The 18,048-nt window shown below is 38.2% G+C and overlaps 1 protein-coding gene across 3 annotated transcripts in view; it reads right to left on the reverse strand.

Moving 5' to 3' along the window:
* Nucleotides 1-18,048, reverse strand: part of LOC124164149 (protein brunelleschi) — an 81,868-nt gene that overhangs the window by 32,172 nt on the left and 31,648 nt on the right. For 2 of the 3 annotated variants that reach the window (XM_046541340.1, XM_046541339.1), the window contains exons 7-12: nt 16,751-16,871; nt 15,496-15,777; nt 13,959-14,100; nt 8,903-9,161; nt 5,092-5,232; nt 124-325 (exon numbers count right to left, since the gene is read on the reverse strand). In XM_046541340.1, the coding sequence (XP_046397296.1) occupies nt 124-325; nt 5,092-5,232; nt 8,903-9,161; nt 13,959-14,100; nt 15,496-15,777; nt 16,751-16,871 (1,147 nt within the window). The remainder of the gene's footprint in view (nt 1-123; nt 326-5,091; nt 5,233-8,902; nt 9,162-13,958; nt 14,101-15,495; nt 15,778-16,750; nt 16,872-18,048) is intronic. The other variant, XM_046541341.1, reaches the window with a different exon arrangement.

An 18,048-nucleotide genomic window follows, 5' to 3' on the forward strand; every position in this document is an offset into this window, starting at 1 on the left:
ACTGATTCAATAAATTCCCCAATTTGTGCCTTCTACTCAAAATTAAGCATTTAAAAGGTGGTGTGATTAATATTTTACCCAAATAACAACAAAATGGGGAGATTTGAGAGAAAATTGACTCACCGCCTGGGAAGACAGTGGGGTCAAGAGAGACTTTATGGCCGCGAGTTAAGGCCCCGAGAAGCAGTGAATGGCAGGAATCCCACTGGGGCTGCGGGTTGCTTGGGGAGACATGACGCATAGCTCCGAGGCGAAGGCACATGGAAGCCTTCCGCCCAAAGCCCATCCGCCAGTATAAGTCCGAAAGTGTAGTGAAGCGCTGTATCTACAATTGGATATAGTGCGATAAAACAAAAATGTTAATTTGGTCATGAGATGCAAACACTTATGGTAAGTACTGTTTGAAAATACTTATTAGGTGGCCACTCGAATATGAAACTGGAATTCCCAGATTTTTCAAGATTACATACTTGACGGTAGGTAGGTATGTAAGTATTATGAGAATTTAACCGTTACCTTGAGTCATTTGTGCCTAAGAGAAGAGTAGGGAGGAAGGGTGGATAAAAGACCGGCATCAGCATTACCCTGCTCTTAACAAAAGGTGCCAAAGGGAAAATGGCTGAACATCCCATCTCACAGTCTGAGAGCGGTACTTCTTCAAAAGGCCTCCACAACAATCAAGCAGGGATCAGGTAGTCAGGCACCACTGACAATTGAAACATGACCCTCATGGAGGTAGGCCAAGACGCCAGCCACCACATCAACCCAATCCCATTTGATAGGTTATCTACGTTCACAGGGGATAAAAATGTGATAAGGAGCAGTTATATTCAGCCTTAAAGAAATTAAATGAAGTGTATTACAGAATAAATCTTCATACCTATGAAGCACCATCTTAACGATGCAATGGGAATAGGACCATCAAATATTAAATATACAAGAGGAATAATTTTGCAGAGAGGATGATTATTGCACATTTTTGCCATTTTCTCCGACATTGCCTAATTTTCCAAAAAAGTGGCCACCATATATGCATATACTATCAATAAAATTAGTGCAGCAGCTCTGCAGGCTTGCACGGCATTGTTAATTTAAGCTGACAAGCACGCTACCAAATGCAGCTGATTCTTGGTAAGATGCACTACTGCAGATGAGATACGTGTATATACCTTCCAACAAGGGTTATACATGCAATAAAAATGCAGTGACAACGCTAATCCCAGGTTACCTCTTCAGATCGTATGCAAATGTTCCAGGACTTAATGTGATCTACGATTATGACCAAGTCTTGCTGTCAAGCCTCCTGCATAATAAAATGGGTGCGAAATTCACTACAGAATAATATATAGTGTGAAAAATTAATAACAAAAATACCAAAAAAACATTATTAACTAAAGAAGATAGGTTTCGTACAAAAAATAAAGAATTATGACCATTTTAGTAGTCAACATATAAGAATAAATAGTTCAACAGGAATATAAGCACAAATATCATCAATAATAAATGAGACAAAAATAATTATAAACCCATAATAAGGTGGGTAAACTACCACACTACTCCTGATTCACACCCAGGTCGTCTGCACAATTTCAAAACAGTAGATCTTATGAAGACCGAAGCATTTTTTTCTTCTTAACATTCTCAAATCAGGTTAATTGAATGAAAAAACAACCACAATTTCAAGAAAGCATTTTAAGTGCCTAGCACCTCACAAAAAACTTACACAAAATTACACACTTGTGGGTTAAAAGAAAAAATATTAAAATGGTTAAATGATTTTTACAGAGATTCACAGTGTTCCACAATTGTGTAATTGGCCCCCTTTTGTTCGTTATATTGCTCAGCCACCAAATTTGCAGTAAGTTAAGGTTATTTGCCAACAAGGATGCCATTTATCACAAATTGGTAGAGACTCTGACTTTGAAGACCTTTCATCTGAACTTCAGGTCACCTAGGAAGTATAAAATCATTTCAGGCTTGATTTTGTTTAAGTTCAATATATCCATGATAAAAGAACACAAATGATAATTTCCACACTTTTACAGTGGAAGCCCCTTATAACGACAGCTGTTGGGAACAGAGAAATCTGTCGCTATAGTGAGTTGTCGTTGTTACCGAATGCAATCTCATCGTCACAAAAAAATCACTCATCAGGCGTCACCACGGCTGTTTCTGCTGACAGGCGAAAATTGCAGCATGATAGCCGTTTTAAATCATTATTTTGAACATTTAATTCACTAATGATCATATTCACATGCAATCTATGATCAAATCATATGTAATTATGCAGGATGCTATAAGCCGAGGCATTAAGAAGTCGATTTTAAAAGTCCCAGCTTCAGACTCACTCGTACTGAACTGTGCATTATGAGCTGTTATTATCCTTATTTCTTGGATGCTCCAAATATACATGTCATAACTACCAGTTATGGCTATGCATCAGACTATTAAATGCTAAAACTTCGGAATCTGTTCAAAAATTCATACCTTCTATCTTTCCGAGTAGTAATGAAAATGATGGGTGACTGCTGCAATTGGGTGACGAAAGGAGCGTGATAAAATTTTAGGGTTCCACATGAGCATTGCAATTCTATCTTTTTCAGGTTTACGGCGGAATGAAGGTGGAAGTAATCTTCTTATGCTTCAAGTCTGCCTGTATGAATGGTTTACTATCGTGTTTCAAATCAGCCGACTCAAATGCCATCGGAATCATGAAACCGAACAGCATTACGGCATCTAAAAGCATATTAGTCATATCAATTATCTTCGGTGGAAAGGGTGAAATACTGTTTCAAATAAATATAAGGACAAATGATAAATGAAGTCCACTCTTTGTCTGTCTGTTAGCAATATTTATGTTTCGTAGAGATTCACGCAATCAGATGCAATATCAGCGGATGTAAAGACCTCTAGCGGGAGTAGCGCACACTTTTTGATAGGAATGCTGACTGGAACTGAAGAACGCTCGTAGTGTTAGGCGGCAATAACACAATTTTAACGTTTCTTAGTTTTATTGGTGGGTGGGCTGGGCAATTGTCAATGAATAATAGTACTATTTTATTCCTTTCACCAATCCTGGCATCAAACGCTCATAACCACTGCGTGAAGATAGCAGCCGTCATCCAAGCATTTTTATTTGCTTCGTAAGTGCAAGGGAGAGTTTTAACTCCCTTAAAACATAGGGAATGGGCGGATTTCCCCACCATGAACGGTTTTAACTTATCCGAACCATCCATATTGGCGCATAAAAGAACAGTTACGCGGTCTTTACTTTTCTTCCCTCCTTTGCAGGGGTCCGTTCGAGTGGCGAGAGTTTTGTCCGGGAGAAGGTTAAAAATATATGCCCGTCTCATCCGCGTTGTAAATATCACAGGGGCTGTAATTGTCCAAATAGTCTTTAAGGACCGGAGCCCAGCCTTCCACAGCATTAACATCAACACTTGATGATTCACCGGATAGTTTGTGAAGGGATATCCCCTTCCTATTTTTAAATCGTGCAAACCATCCATCCGAGCACTTAAAATTGTCTTCACCAAGCCTCTCACACAAATACTCAGCTTCAGCCTTCATCATTGGGCCGGTGATAGGAATCCCTGCGGCTCTTTGCTGGCAAAACCACGAGAAAAGAGCAGTTTCTAGCTGCGGATGCTCTCCGGGCCGCAGGTGTTTTTGGGTGCTTGGACGCCCTTCTTTAAGCACTGCCGAACGAATTTGTTCTTTTTTCTTTAAAATAGTGAACAATGTCGATGTATTAATTCCAAATCGCCTCGCTATTTCACTCTTTGAACACTCTCCACTTTCACAATCTGCAATAATTCTCATTTTAGTTTTTAAATCCAAGGACTTGCGTTTACCAGCCATGGTGCAAGCAGACGGGCGGAATAATTTTTAATCTCACTGCGGAGGCGCGGGAGGGAGATGACAAAAGAGCAATGAAATGTGTACTCGAGAAATTTATTATGGAAAGAAGAATAGGAGAATATGGAACATGTGGACGTCGACGTTGGCGGAAAAAATGCCGTTTTAAAAGCATTGAATTCCAGAGATGTGGCACGTGGTCAAAAAGTCAACCTGTCGTAATTACGAATGGCGCAAGAGAGGAATCGAGCCATTATCGCTAATACGAATTTATTTTACATTTAAATCATAGGGTTTAAAATGGTTCCTTGGGTAGCTGTCGCTAATTCGAGCTTGTCGCTATATCCCGTACTCGTTATAAGGGGCTTCCACTGTACTTCAAAACACAACAACCGACCATGGTTTAAACACATTGAGTCGGGGGAACACTTCGGGTGAACAAATGAATGAAGGCCGATAACAGATAACATACAACAAGTGGAGCATGAGTGAAGGTCAGGGTTTTGACATTATGGGGATGCTTAACTTTATCAGAAGTGAGTCAGTACAAAATAAAACATCATTATGAAGTCCATCCAGGCTATTGGCAATTTTGAAATTTTCCATAAAATATAATTTAAGCCCTTTGTCCTTACAATGTAAAATATCTATGTCAAAACTTCTAAAATGGTTATTCAGGCATAAATAGGGATGGGACATTTGAATAGCCGAATCGCTCGAGTACCTCAAATAATTAGCTTTTTACACTATTTGATATTCAATGATATGAAGTTATCAACTATTTGAATTTCAAATAAAGAGCACAGATCGTCAGTGATTCAATTTAAATCCATTGACAATAGTTGGGTCTTACATCACCTTTGAACCCCTCTGTATCTCCAGGTCTAATAGAAATAAAAGCGATATTTTTTCTGAATGCATAGGTATAGGTATTTGTTTATCCCTAAAATAATTAAGGACTTCAATGAATGTAAGGTTGAATTCAGGCAGTCAAATTTTAACCTAATATATTAAGTGTTCTATTGTACGTTAACAGTAGATGTCCTAACATCTTCAGCTACATGCTTATTGAAGCAACTCACAAGATAGTATGTAGATGCAGATGAATGCAAGGTGCACAGAACTGACACAGTGGTAATTAATGAAAAGGGAACTCGCTACAAAACAGTAATACATGATTTATCTATAACAGTATAATTTGTCATTAGGGACAAAAAATACTATTTTCATTACCTTTTCTTCCTCATCAAGGTTTGGATTGATTAGCACTACATTCTGAAGAAAACTGGCAGCTTGTAATGGCCTATTCAACTCTATGGCAACTCGAGCAGCCTTGAAACAAGCCTCCATCTCAATGATACCGGCATGCTGATACTAAAGAAAAAGAGATTTTAAATTAATTACATATATACCACAATTGCTACACATAAATATAAGGGGAAGCCACCATGCTGGGGACTTAAAGGAAATGGAACATATTACAGGAGGGCGGATGCAGCCGAGTGAAATCATGATTCAATGGTATTTCTTTCTCATGGAGAACCAGAGCTGGGCATTGTTTCGAATACAAGTATTTTAAAATACTTATTTAAAATACATTTACAATTTTTATTTGGTATTTCAAGTGCACAACTTGAATGTACACCCATGCCTTGCTAAGTGCAATTTTGATATAGCACAAATTCATTCCTAAGGGAAACTTCACCATGCTACTTTACCAAATCAAATAACCCTAACATTCTATTGATAAAACATGAACTTGTGCTGAGTATATACGAAATTACTCTCATTTTACACATATTTATACTATTTCTTGCCTCAAATCTTTTTCTTTGTTTATACATTTGTCGAAATCCATTGCTGCGCAATGACCGAAAACATTACTCGTCATGCGGTTCAAGTAGCCGACCTACGGAAGTAATTTATCTTGTCTCCATACTGAATGATAATAGTTAAATTAGATCATTAATTAAGTTTGGAGCTAATGGAACTGAGTTTTTTTAAACAATACTGTTAGAGATGTATTTTTGCCGTCCTAGGTTATCAGGCGAATTGATTTCCACGTAAAGGGTCCACTTTGAATCCTTCAAGGTAATAAGTATTCATGGGGGAGAAATGGAGCAGTAGCCAAGTTGCGTATGAATAGCATGAACAAGTAAAAGGGTCCAAGAGACAGTCCGAAACACATAGGCTTCTTTCCCTTATCGCAGTCGTAAGCCCTCTGCATCTCAGGAATACAGTGCGGCATTTGTTCAGCAGTAGTAGGTGATTTTGATAGAGCCGTACGGAGTAAAAACCAAGTGAACAATGGCAAAAAATAGGAATACTAATAGAAAAATAAAGAAGTTATCATGAAAAAGCATAAACCTAGCAGGAAAATTGAAAGTGACCACATGCTTTGAAAATGGAGACCAAAAAGCGATTTGCCCATAAGTTTCAGCTCACGATGTTGACAGTGTGCACTATTTTTCTGAATTGAAAAGATGTTAAAATGTCAGTGACATCTAACACTAACTGCAGCCAAGCGGTCAACACATACGTCAAGTTTTGTGCCATGGAAATCAATAATCTGTTTGTGTATTATCTTTTGCACACGACTTTATTACGTTATAATACATGTATTAGGCCGAGTTATTTTGACTTCGTAATATTTTGGAAAAATTAATGACAAAATGTTGTTTTTGGGTGGAAGCTTTAGGTCATAAGCAATCTCAAATTTTACCACCACTCCTGCGGAATTCAGCATTATACAATAATACACATGAAGTAGTACAGTAGACTCCCGATTATCCGGGCTAATGATGGGGAGAGATGGCACGAATAATCGGAAAACACGGATAACCCAAACATCAAATCCAATGTCTTGTAATGATCATAATTTACGTAAAACAAACAATATATTATTATTTATGCCATTATTCTGCTTTATTAGCGTGCTTCCCGGACTCAATGAGAGCTTTCTTCGCCAGTTCGCGATCTTTTTAGTGGCAATAACATGGTTGTACTCGTATTATTAATGCTCCATGTAAGGCCTGGTTTCGAAAACCACACTATCGTAGCTGTGTGATCGCGGATACAGAAAAGTGATTTGCACAAACGCTTCAAAACAACTGCTCGACGTCGGAAACTACATCGTCAGGCACCACGCCACGCAGTCGCGTCTCGCACAAGTTGCCCGGGTTGCAACTGCTGCCGGACGTGTATCCGTGATCACGGAGTGCGTTCGCGCACTGCTAGGCTTGGAAAACACGAACTCGGTGATCCCTTGAATGCAGCTAGCGCGCGATCGCTTCCGTTTTACGAACGGGATTCTGACGGAAATGATAAGCCTGGGGTATCCTAGCATTAATGCAGTAATTCCGATAATTTTGGGTCCAATTTTATTTTTTTATAAGATCGCGGGAAAAATTGAGCGAGAGTTAAAATCATGCACGGATAATCCGCAACCCGGATAAACTGCAGCCGGATAATCGGGAGTCTGCTGTAGTTGTCAATTGTAACACTTGTACTTTAAAAGGACATCTAAGTGTTGATTATGGTCCAAGCTTTACCACTAAAATTAGTTTATTATTCTTCATTCACCAAAATATTGAAGTTACACAACATTCTGACTACTGAAGATATATGAAATGATGGCTATTTTCATTGTCATTTGCAAAAACTGAATTTCAATGGTTTATCATCAAAGGTTGAAATTATTTTTCACATACTTTTAATTACTGTCAAATAAAAACTTATTGCAGGACATTAATTGTCACTATAAGTTAAAAAAAACTTAATTCCATCCAACTTCAACATGCAAAATTAAACTATTAAAATTAAAAAAATATTTAAACTAATATTAAAATCCCCAAATGGAACATGTGGATACAAGGAAGGTTATTTCTCCATTGAATATAAAATCATCGATTTTTGATCCCCAAGTCTTAATTTATTTACTATTTCACATGATAAGTCTCTGCTAAAATTAAATGAAATACCCTTTTAACAATATAGTAAAAAATTTAAAGTATTCAAATAATGTTATGATATTATAAAAATAGGATTGAGTGAATTATTGATTAGAGAGACATTGTCTACACACTCAGAAAAGACAAGAATCAAATCCATCAAACATCTCATACTTTCATAGGAGTTCCAATTAGAATAAGGAATCAAAAGATGATGAATTTGGAGGACAATCACATTTCATCGGATCATCAGAGTACCAATATAACACAGTACAGTGAGTCCTCATTCTACGTCACCCTGTTAAACGTCATTTCGCGATAACGTCACGAAAATTTTGAGACCGTCATTCGTTTATCGCACCTTCGCTTCGCGATAACGTCAAGGCTTTTAAATTTCGCGCGAGAAAAAAACGCGAAGCGGCAGGCGTTGCAGGTTGTTCGTTTTGTGGGCGGTAATACAGTGAGTCTAAACGAAGTGTAAAACGGTGTGTTTATTGTTAATTGCGATTACGGTTTTAGCAAATTGTCTGCAAAACGAATTCTTAGGTAGGTGCGCAAGGTTTTACTTGACATAATGGTTTTCAGGAACCTAAAAAGTGATTTCAAGGAATTTTTCCTAGTAGAACTCGGAGTTTTTGTCGTCACTTTATTCGCCGTGTTCACAATAATTTTGGTTCCTGTAACTGTGATGTTTCAGCGATGATGATGCCCAGGCGACGCTCGCCCGGGCGACCACCATAGCGAAGCCGAAAAGCAAATGCGGGAAGATACAAAAATGGAGAAGGATTTACGTCAGTGCTGCTATTGTCGTCGATGAAGACAGGAACTCGTATTTATGACGTAGCTTGGCATTCCCATCGTAAAAAATGCCCCAGATATGATACGCTAAAATTTTTTCGCGTAGGAATTGTGAGGTCTAGGAGCCGATAGTCACTTTTTACATTGTTTCTTATGGGATATTATGTTTCGATTAACGTCATTTCGTTTATCGTCACATTATTAAGGAACGGTAAGTGACGTTAAACGAGGACTCACTGTATTGATCAAAAAATATTAAAGAACAAAATGTGTATAAACAAACAATTTCAGCTGACCTGGCTGTAGAAAACAATAGCTTCACGATACTTCTTCATCACTTCATCAGCAGAGAGACAGTTTCTCAAATCAGGAGTGTTTGCAGCACCATTCATGGAAGAAGAGCCAGAGGATGAAGATGAGGGTGTTGAGGCTAGAGATGTGGTCGGAGATGACGTCGTGGGTGAGGGGGATTGAGCTGAGGATGAGCACGTGGTGGGGGAGGGCGTGGAGGCAATGGAGGAGGACGAGCGAGAGGGGGAAAGGGTAGGGCTGGGCCTGGAAATCCAACAAACATTCAAATTAAGCCAATCCAAAATTACCAATACATTATCACCGAATAAGCTTATTTAAGACCTACAAGAGCTTCACTCCCAAGCTGCATAGATAAGTGTTTTTTTTTTTCATACTCAGCAATAATTAACTAACCTGGCAAAATGAAAACTTAACTTGAAGAACCACCATAAAGGTTAATATTAGAGATGGGTCGAATAGCAGATTTGTCGAATTCGAATATCGAATTCGAATATTAAATCATAGCTCGAATATTCGAATACCTCGAATACTAAATGATGAATGCTGGAATGTTTGACTCGGTTGCCTATGCAGCAGGCAACACAAGATTTTGGGGAGTAATTTTGATTTCCTTAAAATGATTCGAACAGGAATTTAGCTGATTAATGAATAATTTAATTTTATGGAAACAATTGGGAATATAATTAATTCAACTAACATCGCTTTACCCCCACTCCTGCTGCCAAGTGCTAGCTGACAATCTGAGGCATTTTGCAAAATACAAGCTCTTTTCCACCGGATTTTCTTCAATTATTTTCAGTCCATCTTTGGGAGTTCTCACGAGATAAGAAGATGAATTGGAATTGCTATCAGGGAGAAACCAAATATTCTGTGAAAATATCCCTTTGTCTGGGACTGTAAAAATAAAGATTTATAGCACCACTCATTAATTGTAACTTGATATATGCTTTCGGAAAAAAATACCGCATCAACTTCCGAGAAGCTCTGCTGCTCATATCGAGTTTCGCCAGAATGCTAACAATAAGTCTCCGTCGTATTTTGACATTTATTTCTTTGCGTAAAATGCTTCAATAAACTCAGAAATACGTCGTGTTTGGTCTTATTCTTTTTGAAATTACGCGCACATTACTAATATTTCAATTCAATAAAGGTGTAACATCAATTGACGAAAGTCATTCTTAGACAACTTTTGTGCTAATAGATGACTCATGCAGCGGTTGACCTCCACAGAAATGGGGAACTTCGAAGCTGGTAGGAAAAAAAAAGGTCAGTGGGGGAGGAGAGGGAGGGCCCGAAACACGTTTCTATTGTTCTCGCGTATTTTTTCGAAGCTAAGGTCTTCGTAATATGATCCCTGCGCGAGCTGTGACCTTTTTTTTATTTTGAAGAAGAGGAAAGCCTCAGAGGGGGGGCTAGTGCTGAATGGAGAGGGATACCGGACCTTGGGAAATGCGCTAATGTAAGTATCCCACGGTACTCACGCAGCAGTTGACCTCCAGAAATGGGGAACTTCGAAGCAGGTAGCCAGAAAAAGGTCAGTGGGTGAGAAAAGGGGGGAGGGCGTGAAACACGTTTTTATTGTTCTCGTAACTCGATATTTTTTTCGAAGCAGGGGTCTTCGTAATGCGATCCCTGCGCGAGCTGGGACCTTTTGTTTTATTTCGGAGAAGAGGAAAGCGTCAGAGTGGTTGAGGCGAGTGCTGAATGGAGGGGGATAGAGGATCGTGGGAAATGCCCTAAGGTTGCTATCCCACGGCACTGAGTTTCTCCTGGTGGGGGGAATCGGGGATTTTCGGATTTTTTCACCCGACTATTTTCGGTTCCCCTCGTCGAACACTTTTCACCGCTAAAATCCACGAATTTGATGCAATTCGTCAACTTGCGTAAAACGGCGCTGCGAGCACTAAATGACTACAGTTCTCTACATTTTTCCGAGTCACTACCAACGACGTGCGTGCGACAGTGTATGACGCGAAATTCAAAGTATTCGAGGTATTCGAGGCGGTACTTTTCGCATAACTATTCGAAATCTCGAATATCGAATACTTTATAGTATTCGAGGTATTCGCGGATACTATTCGCACATCTCTAGTTAATATCATTTCAATTTTCCAAAAACTTACTGGCTACAAGCCCTAGAAATCTGCCTTTTTTTCTTCAACAGAGAAATGCTTATTTTTTAAAATTGTCAGTACAGAAGGTACCAAGTAATTCTCGTCAATTTGTCATATTTTCCGTACACTTTCAATTTTATCTTAGACTTTACGCAAATTAACGATTGATAATCACCAGAGATGCTTTTTTTCTATTATGAGTAATAGATTTCTTAACCTAACTTCCATTGTCGTATTACCAATATCTGGTGAATAGAAGTCTTGAACATAATAAGGTACAGGTATTTCTCAAGGATTCCATTAATGCATTAAATTTCTTCAGTCGAAAGGAAAATATGTACTCTTTCAAGCAAAAGTGCGGCAGAAAGTCACCAGTATGACACAATCAGGGAGTAATTTTTCACTTATGCATCACGAAGGCTTTGCACCCTATGTGCCCAGGTTCAAGTCCTGGCAGTGGTAGACACTTTTCAGGGATGACCCATTCCCCGCTAGAGTGAGGTGTGACACTCTGTCCGTCAGATGGGACGTTAAGCCGGGTTCCCTTGGCACCTTTCCTAATTAGCTGGCTAGTGCCGACACAGGGTTTCTATCAACCATTCCCTCCTTACCCCTATCTCATGGTTCAAATGAGCTAATTACATGGTTACCTCCTCCAAATACCATACTATATATAATCCAGAACACACAGGATCCAGGATATCACGAAATCAAGAATATCACTTCCTTAAGATGAGCAATTCAACTAACCGCACAATTGCCATTTAGACCGCAAGTGATTGAATTCGACTTCAATGATTACGTGACGACTGACGACGTGAGTTATTCCCCAAGGGTATTCACACTAACTCCCATTCTGTTAAAAGTAAAAGCTTTCCATCTTGTATAGTTAAGCTAATAGCTATTCTAGGTCCAATCATGTTTCACTTAAACCTACTGAGATGCAAATTGAGTCAGTTTTGATCAGCACGCCAAGTTCTTCTTCCCTTCCGGCTCCATTTGTCCCACAGATGTGTGATTATCTCACGGAATGAGACAATGCATGCTGCTTTTACCATGAATCACCGTCGACTTACTTGCATTCTAGATATTCGATTATCTTTCCTCGATGGCTATGGAAGTCAATATTTAGGTACAGGAAAATTTTTAACGGCTCATTTGGGTGTTATTTCACAGGGGTGATGGAAAACAACATTGGGAAAATTCTAGAAAATCTCCGTTAAAGATAAATATTCCACATTTCATAATTCTGGATTTAAGATCATTTACTATAACTACAATTAATATCTAATAAAATCACTAATAATTGAAAAATTATTATTCTTTATTAGCATCTGCATATAATTTGTACACAGTACACCCACCCGTGTGACTAAAATCGGTGCGCGTGGCGCAATCTTCTCATAGAACAGTTCTCTGAAAAGTTGGATAAATGAGTATTTTATATCATGGGACTGGAAAAATGCATTTCATAACCGAGGTTGTCGTATAAATGAAAAGTTTCATAACCGAGGCTGGAAATACATGGGTTCATATAGGGTTATTCACTGAACCAAAAAAATCAGTGTATAAGTGAAGTCATCGTATAACTGAGGGTCATATATCCAAGGTTCTACTGTATATTTCTTCATTCATTCACACAATGCCTTAAGCGCAAATATATAAATAAATTCATAGGCAAGGAAAGAAAGGGATAGGAACACAACAGAAAAAGGAGGATTTCCAAAAATAAGGACATTTTCTGATTCTTAAGAAATCCTCCAAGACACAGGACAAACATCTAAACAGGAGGACATGTCTGGAATAATCCGGATGTCTGTTCACCGTAATAGCAGAACATTTAGAGCACTACTTGGATAGCCTTGTGAAGTGGCAACCCTCATCACACCACCATAAAGCAAAACCCTCTACAGCAGAGTAATGATTTGTCCAGTCCATACAAATTTGTTACATAGAGATTTTATTGGAGATGTGCGAATAGTATCCGTGAATACTCGAATACTGGAAAGTATTCGATATTCAAGATCTCGAATAATGATGCTAAAGGTACAATCTCGAATACCTCGAATTTCACATCATACACAGTTGCACGCATGTCGTTGGTAGTTGACTTGGAAAAATGTAGAGAACTCTAATCGTTTAGTGTATGCAGTGCCGTTTTAGGCAAGTTGAAGAACTACATCAAATTCGCGGATTAGAGCGGTGAAAAGAGTTTGACGTGGGGAACCGAAAATGATCGGGCGAAAAAATCCGAAAATCCCCGGTTTCCCTCACCAGGAGAACCTCAGTGCCGTGGGATAGTAATTACGTAGCACAATTCCCAAAATCCGCCACCCCCTCCATCCATCAGCCCTCAGCCCCTCCTCCAAAGCTTGGTGGTGTGTCCCCTTAGGATATTTGAGAGAGATGTTAGTTGAATCAACTATATGCCCAAATTGTTTCTATAATATGAAAATATTCCATTAATCAGCTTAATTCCTGTTTGAATCTTTTAAAGGAAATCACAATTACTCGCCAAAATCCTGAGTTTCCTGCTGCATAGATAACCTAGTCAAACATTCCCGCATTCATCATTTTTTTTCGTCCATCCCCTTGAAAAACGATAGATCGAGGTTCCAGTGTATACCTTTTTATTTATACACTCATCAAGGGAAATAGAAGAAGAAACATATGTTTAATATTCTTTGCGCAACTCTAGTTATTTGAGGTATTTGAAATTAGAGGTATTCGAATATTCGAGCAATGATTTAATATTTGAATTCGATATTCGAGTTCGAGAAATCTGCTATTCCACCCATCTCTAGATTTTATACATTTATTTTTTATCTTTGAACTACAAATAATACTTTAACAGAAAAACAGCATTCCCTTATTTTTACAAGGTTATTTCTGATGACAAGAGTATATAAATATGGACCCTACTGACCTTCTTTTTCCAGGACTACCACCATTGGTAACGCCCCCCAGGATTCCATCCGGAAATGAGGCATTTCGTTGCAGGGGAGGTATTAGCGTGGGATTTGGGTATAATACACACACTGACACAGAGCAATGACCCTCATAAGCCCCTGAAACAAATGTCAAAAGTTTAATATTGGGAACTACTTTCAAGTAAGTTCAAAAATAAATGTAAGAAAATATCCATTTCCTAAATAACTCATTAAATTTGTTACAAGAATAAATCAGCAATCGAAACAACCCATTTTAGTCACCCAGTTTCATGTGGACAAATGTCATGGAGCTTATGCAATCCAAATGTGTAGAAGACATTCAACAAATTCTATTTGGATATAATTTAATTTCTTTAAAACTGCTTTACTAATGATAAAATGTCTTTTAAATTCTTTCTTTCATCAATTGAAAATTTTTGAAAGATAAATACATATATTTATTTTAGATAAATACATGAGGAAAAAACCCCCTCAGCCAAGTCATGATTTATCCAGTCTCAACAAATTCGTTGTATGATATATGTGGCTTTCAAATCTAACCTCCAATCAAATAATACTTTCATATTAACATATTTAATTTCCTTTACATGTGTCACTACTAGGCATTTATTGCATACCAGGCTGTCCTTAGCCATTCTTCCCCTCCTTCCGTCCTTCGATGACTGCCTTCGTCATACTATCATGTCCCACTACTTTTGACTACACGTGAAAAATACAATATTTCTCAGAGTAATGCATCCCTAAATACAGTTCCTTTCCAATTTTTTATGCATGATGTGAGGTGCGTAATCATGACTCTGTAATGGATAAGGTGCATCAAATCACTGTAAGGAGGAAGACACCATATTCCACACAGTGCACCAAATAGTTGCATGGAACAAAGTTGCGCGGGAGCCAGTTGTTGTGGGGCACAGTTCCTTGGACAAGGAGTGCAATCAAGCCTTCTGCTATCAGTAATACACAGAAAATTTAAACATCAAGCTCGGGAACACAACAAAGGACATATCTTATCTTGCAGCCATACATGAGTCGTTCTTGGATTCAATAGTTATAAGCCAATGACATTTTTGTTTGTAAGATTTTCCTTGCTCAATACCAGTCATTGTCACAGCCTTTGCGGCTCAATTTTTCTCTTTGCTCTTCTTTGCGAATGACCTACATAATCAGACACTGAAACACCTTCTGCAATCAGTACATAATGATGCTTTGTGCTCGTATATTACTTTAATCTTGGTTTAAGGGGCTGAAGACTTAATTTCCGAAAATATTATGCTACTATAATTCCAATTCATTTCATTCATTACATACTCTGAGTACATATGGGAGCAGAACAGAGAAAAGATCAACAATGCAATCAAATGACGGCAAATATTAGTGGAGTGGGGAAGGTGTGGACTGAATCGCCTGTTTTCCCAATGGCCAGCCCACATTTGGCCAAAATATATGGGTATAAAAGTTAATGAAATGTTAAATAATGTATAAAAGTAACTGAATAGACTGGATCTCACTTACCACCAAGCCAAAGCCAATCATTGGCTGCCTTGAGTGTTTCTGCAGCAGAGGCATAAGCCGCTGCTGCCTGAGTGGGTGCCCCAGCTTGACACGAGAGATCTCCCAGCCTCTTGAGTGCTCGGCCCGCCCACCTCCGCCTAGCTGCCCTCGAGTCAAGTGACAAGCCAACAAAGTCCCTCCTCTCAAACGGAGCACAGTAAGGCAATGAGGGCAAGTTGCCATCCGCTGAGGAGGCTGGGGCAGTGATGGCAGAGCCTGCTGATCCTGTGAGAGATGGCAATCCTGGTAGAAAAACATTAAAATGAAATAACCATGCAGTAATGGGGTGAAAACCATTCGCTTATTAAAAATAAACACTTAATGTTTACACCAAATAGTACCGACAAATATCAAATGGTAATTCATGCATTCAATTAGAACTTATCATAACATACCACAATAACTCTGGACTCATATGATTTGAAATAATTTAGGAGATCTTTCATAGTTAGTTTTACATATTAAATAATGTTTCTGAGCACATACTTTTAAGTATAGAGGTACACGCATAGTACAGTAGATGATTGTTAATCTGGAAATCTAGACAGTACAAGGACACACATCAAAGAAGGTTTCATTAAATTATACAAACTAGATTTATTATTCCACACCAGCAAATTTTGATCTCTAAGCAGGACCAGAAAATTAGGCACTTCGAAATATCAAATTTTGTAATTTGAAACCTTTCTAATAACTTGTGAAAAAATGTTTTGATTGGGACCTTCCTCTCATGTTAAACTAGGAAGTATTGTCAACATGATGTTTATGAGCAGGCATGTAAATAAGGGCCATTGAGTAAGCCACGATATGTTCATTGAACTCCTACTGCCCCTCGATTCTTACCAAAAGTTTTTAGGTGAACCCTTCTCCTCCAAAGTTGCACTATCACTTACGATTTCACACTTTTGATGCACTGCAGTCAGAAGCACTGATGTTTTTGCTGCTCTGACCAGCATAACTAGTTTTGTTGACAAAATTTTTGCCATTGTTCATATAAACGAATTCCATTTGCCCCTGGGGACTGAGTGTTTGTCATTTCAAAGCATTTTGTATTATCTAGACTTCTTATTTTTGAATACCATCATGTATTTACCATAGGCTTACACAATTTCACAACATATTATCGAAAATTTCATAATATCCTGCTACATATAATCGACAGTTTACTGTAGCCATCTCTGTACCATATTTATCTGATGACCCACAAAAACCTTACCTAGAGGCCCTGTGGATGAGCCAGTACCAGTGCCACTCTTGTTCCCAGCCAAAACTAGCCTCTTGGATTCTAGTACCCAAAACAATGAAGCAAGAAATTCTCGCATGGCAGATTCCAAATCCTGAACAGAAAAATTAAATGAAATTAGAAAACAAAAAATAAAGCATTACAAGGTAAGAAGGGCAGCATAGTGGCCAACCAGTTACAGTGTTTCGCTACTGGGTGGTGTGACCCGAGTAAAAACCCTAGGTGGAGGCCAAGGTTATCTTTATTATAAAATTTTTCTGGTTCATCGTTAACTATAATAATCACGTCAACCAAATTGGAAATTTTCAACATAAATTCCTGCTTTTGATATTGTATTTGTATTGTATGTGGTTATTTTCAGAACATTAATTATAATTATTAATGTTGGATACCACTGCATTCCACACTCTTCAGGCATGAAGAACTATTTCTGATATTTTGTTTCTCCATAAAATAATTCATAATGATATTAATTTATAGTAAAAATTGCTTCCCACATCCCTAGGAGATCAGCCAGACAAATACCATGTTTTAACCCAGACACCTCTCCCAGAACTAGACATGTAACTCTCATGCTTTAACAGATAGGATGGTAAGAGATTTCAATAACCTTTCTCTGAAACAAGCATTTTAAACACACATATTTGTCCCCGAATACATAAATTGATAATTACAATTTAATTACTAAAAATGATAAACTAAACTTGTCTCAGCTAAATTTTTATGCTTGAATGTTGTTTTTTTTCCCCTCAAGTAGCAATAATCTCTCCATTGTTTTATCAAATCATGTAAATCTTCGTCAAAGGTCCCATCAAAAAAGTCAATCAACCATTCTGTATCAATAAAAGAGGATATTTGCACATCAGAAATCAATAGACTTCAACACCACTTCACCAACCACCATGAAATTTGACACATCACTGTGCTTTTTCAAAGAGAAGGGTTCTATATTACCTATTGTGTTGTAACTAGATGATCCAGCACAACCCCTTAGCTCCCTTTACTTGTGAATAATTTGCAAATACAGTAGAACCTCGCTTTTACGCCCCCGCAATATACGTTTTCCCGCAATTTGCGACATTTTCGTCAAGTCCCAATGATTTAAGTATCTCTACAATGTTAAGTCTTCCCCGCATTTACGCTGACGAAATTTCAAATGACCCGCTATTTACGCCAGGCCGCCAAAGGGAACATGGCAGATAGCGCACCGTAATCAAGAAGAAAGAGTTTTTAGAGATCGGAGCCTGGGATAAACTTTTTGCAAGAAGGTT

The sequence above is a fragment of the Ischnura elegans genome, chromosome 8, assembly GCF_921293095.1.
Source record: "Ischnura elegans chromosome 8, ioIscEleg1.1, whole genome shotgun sequence".
NCBI lineage: Eukaryota > Metazoa > Arthropoda > Insecta > Odonata > Coenagrionidae > Ischnura > Ischnura elegans.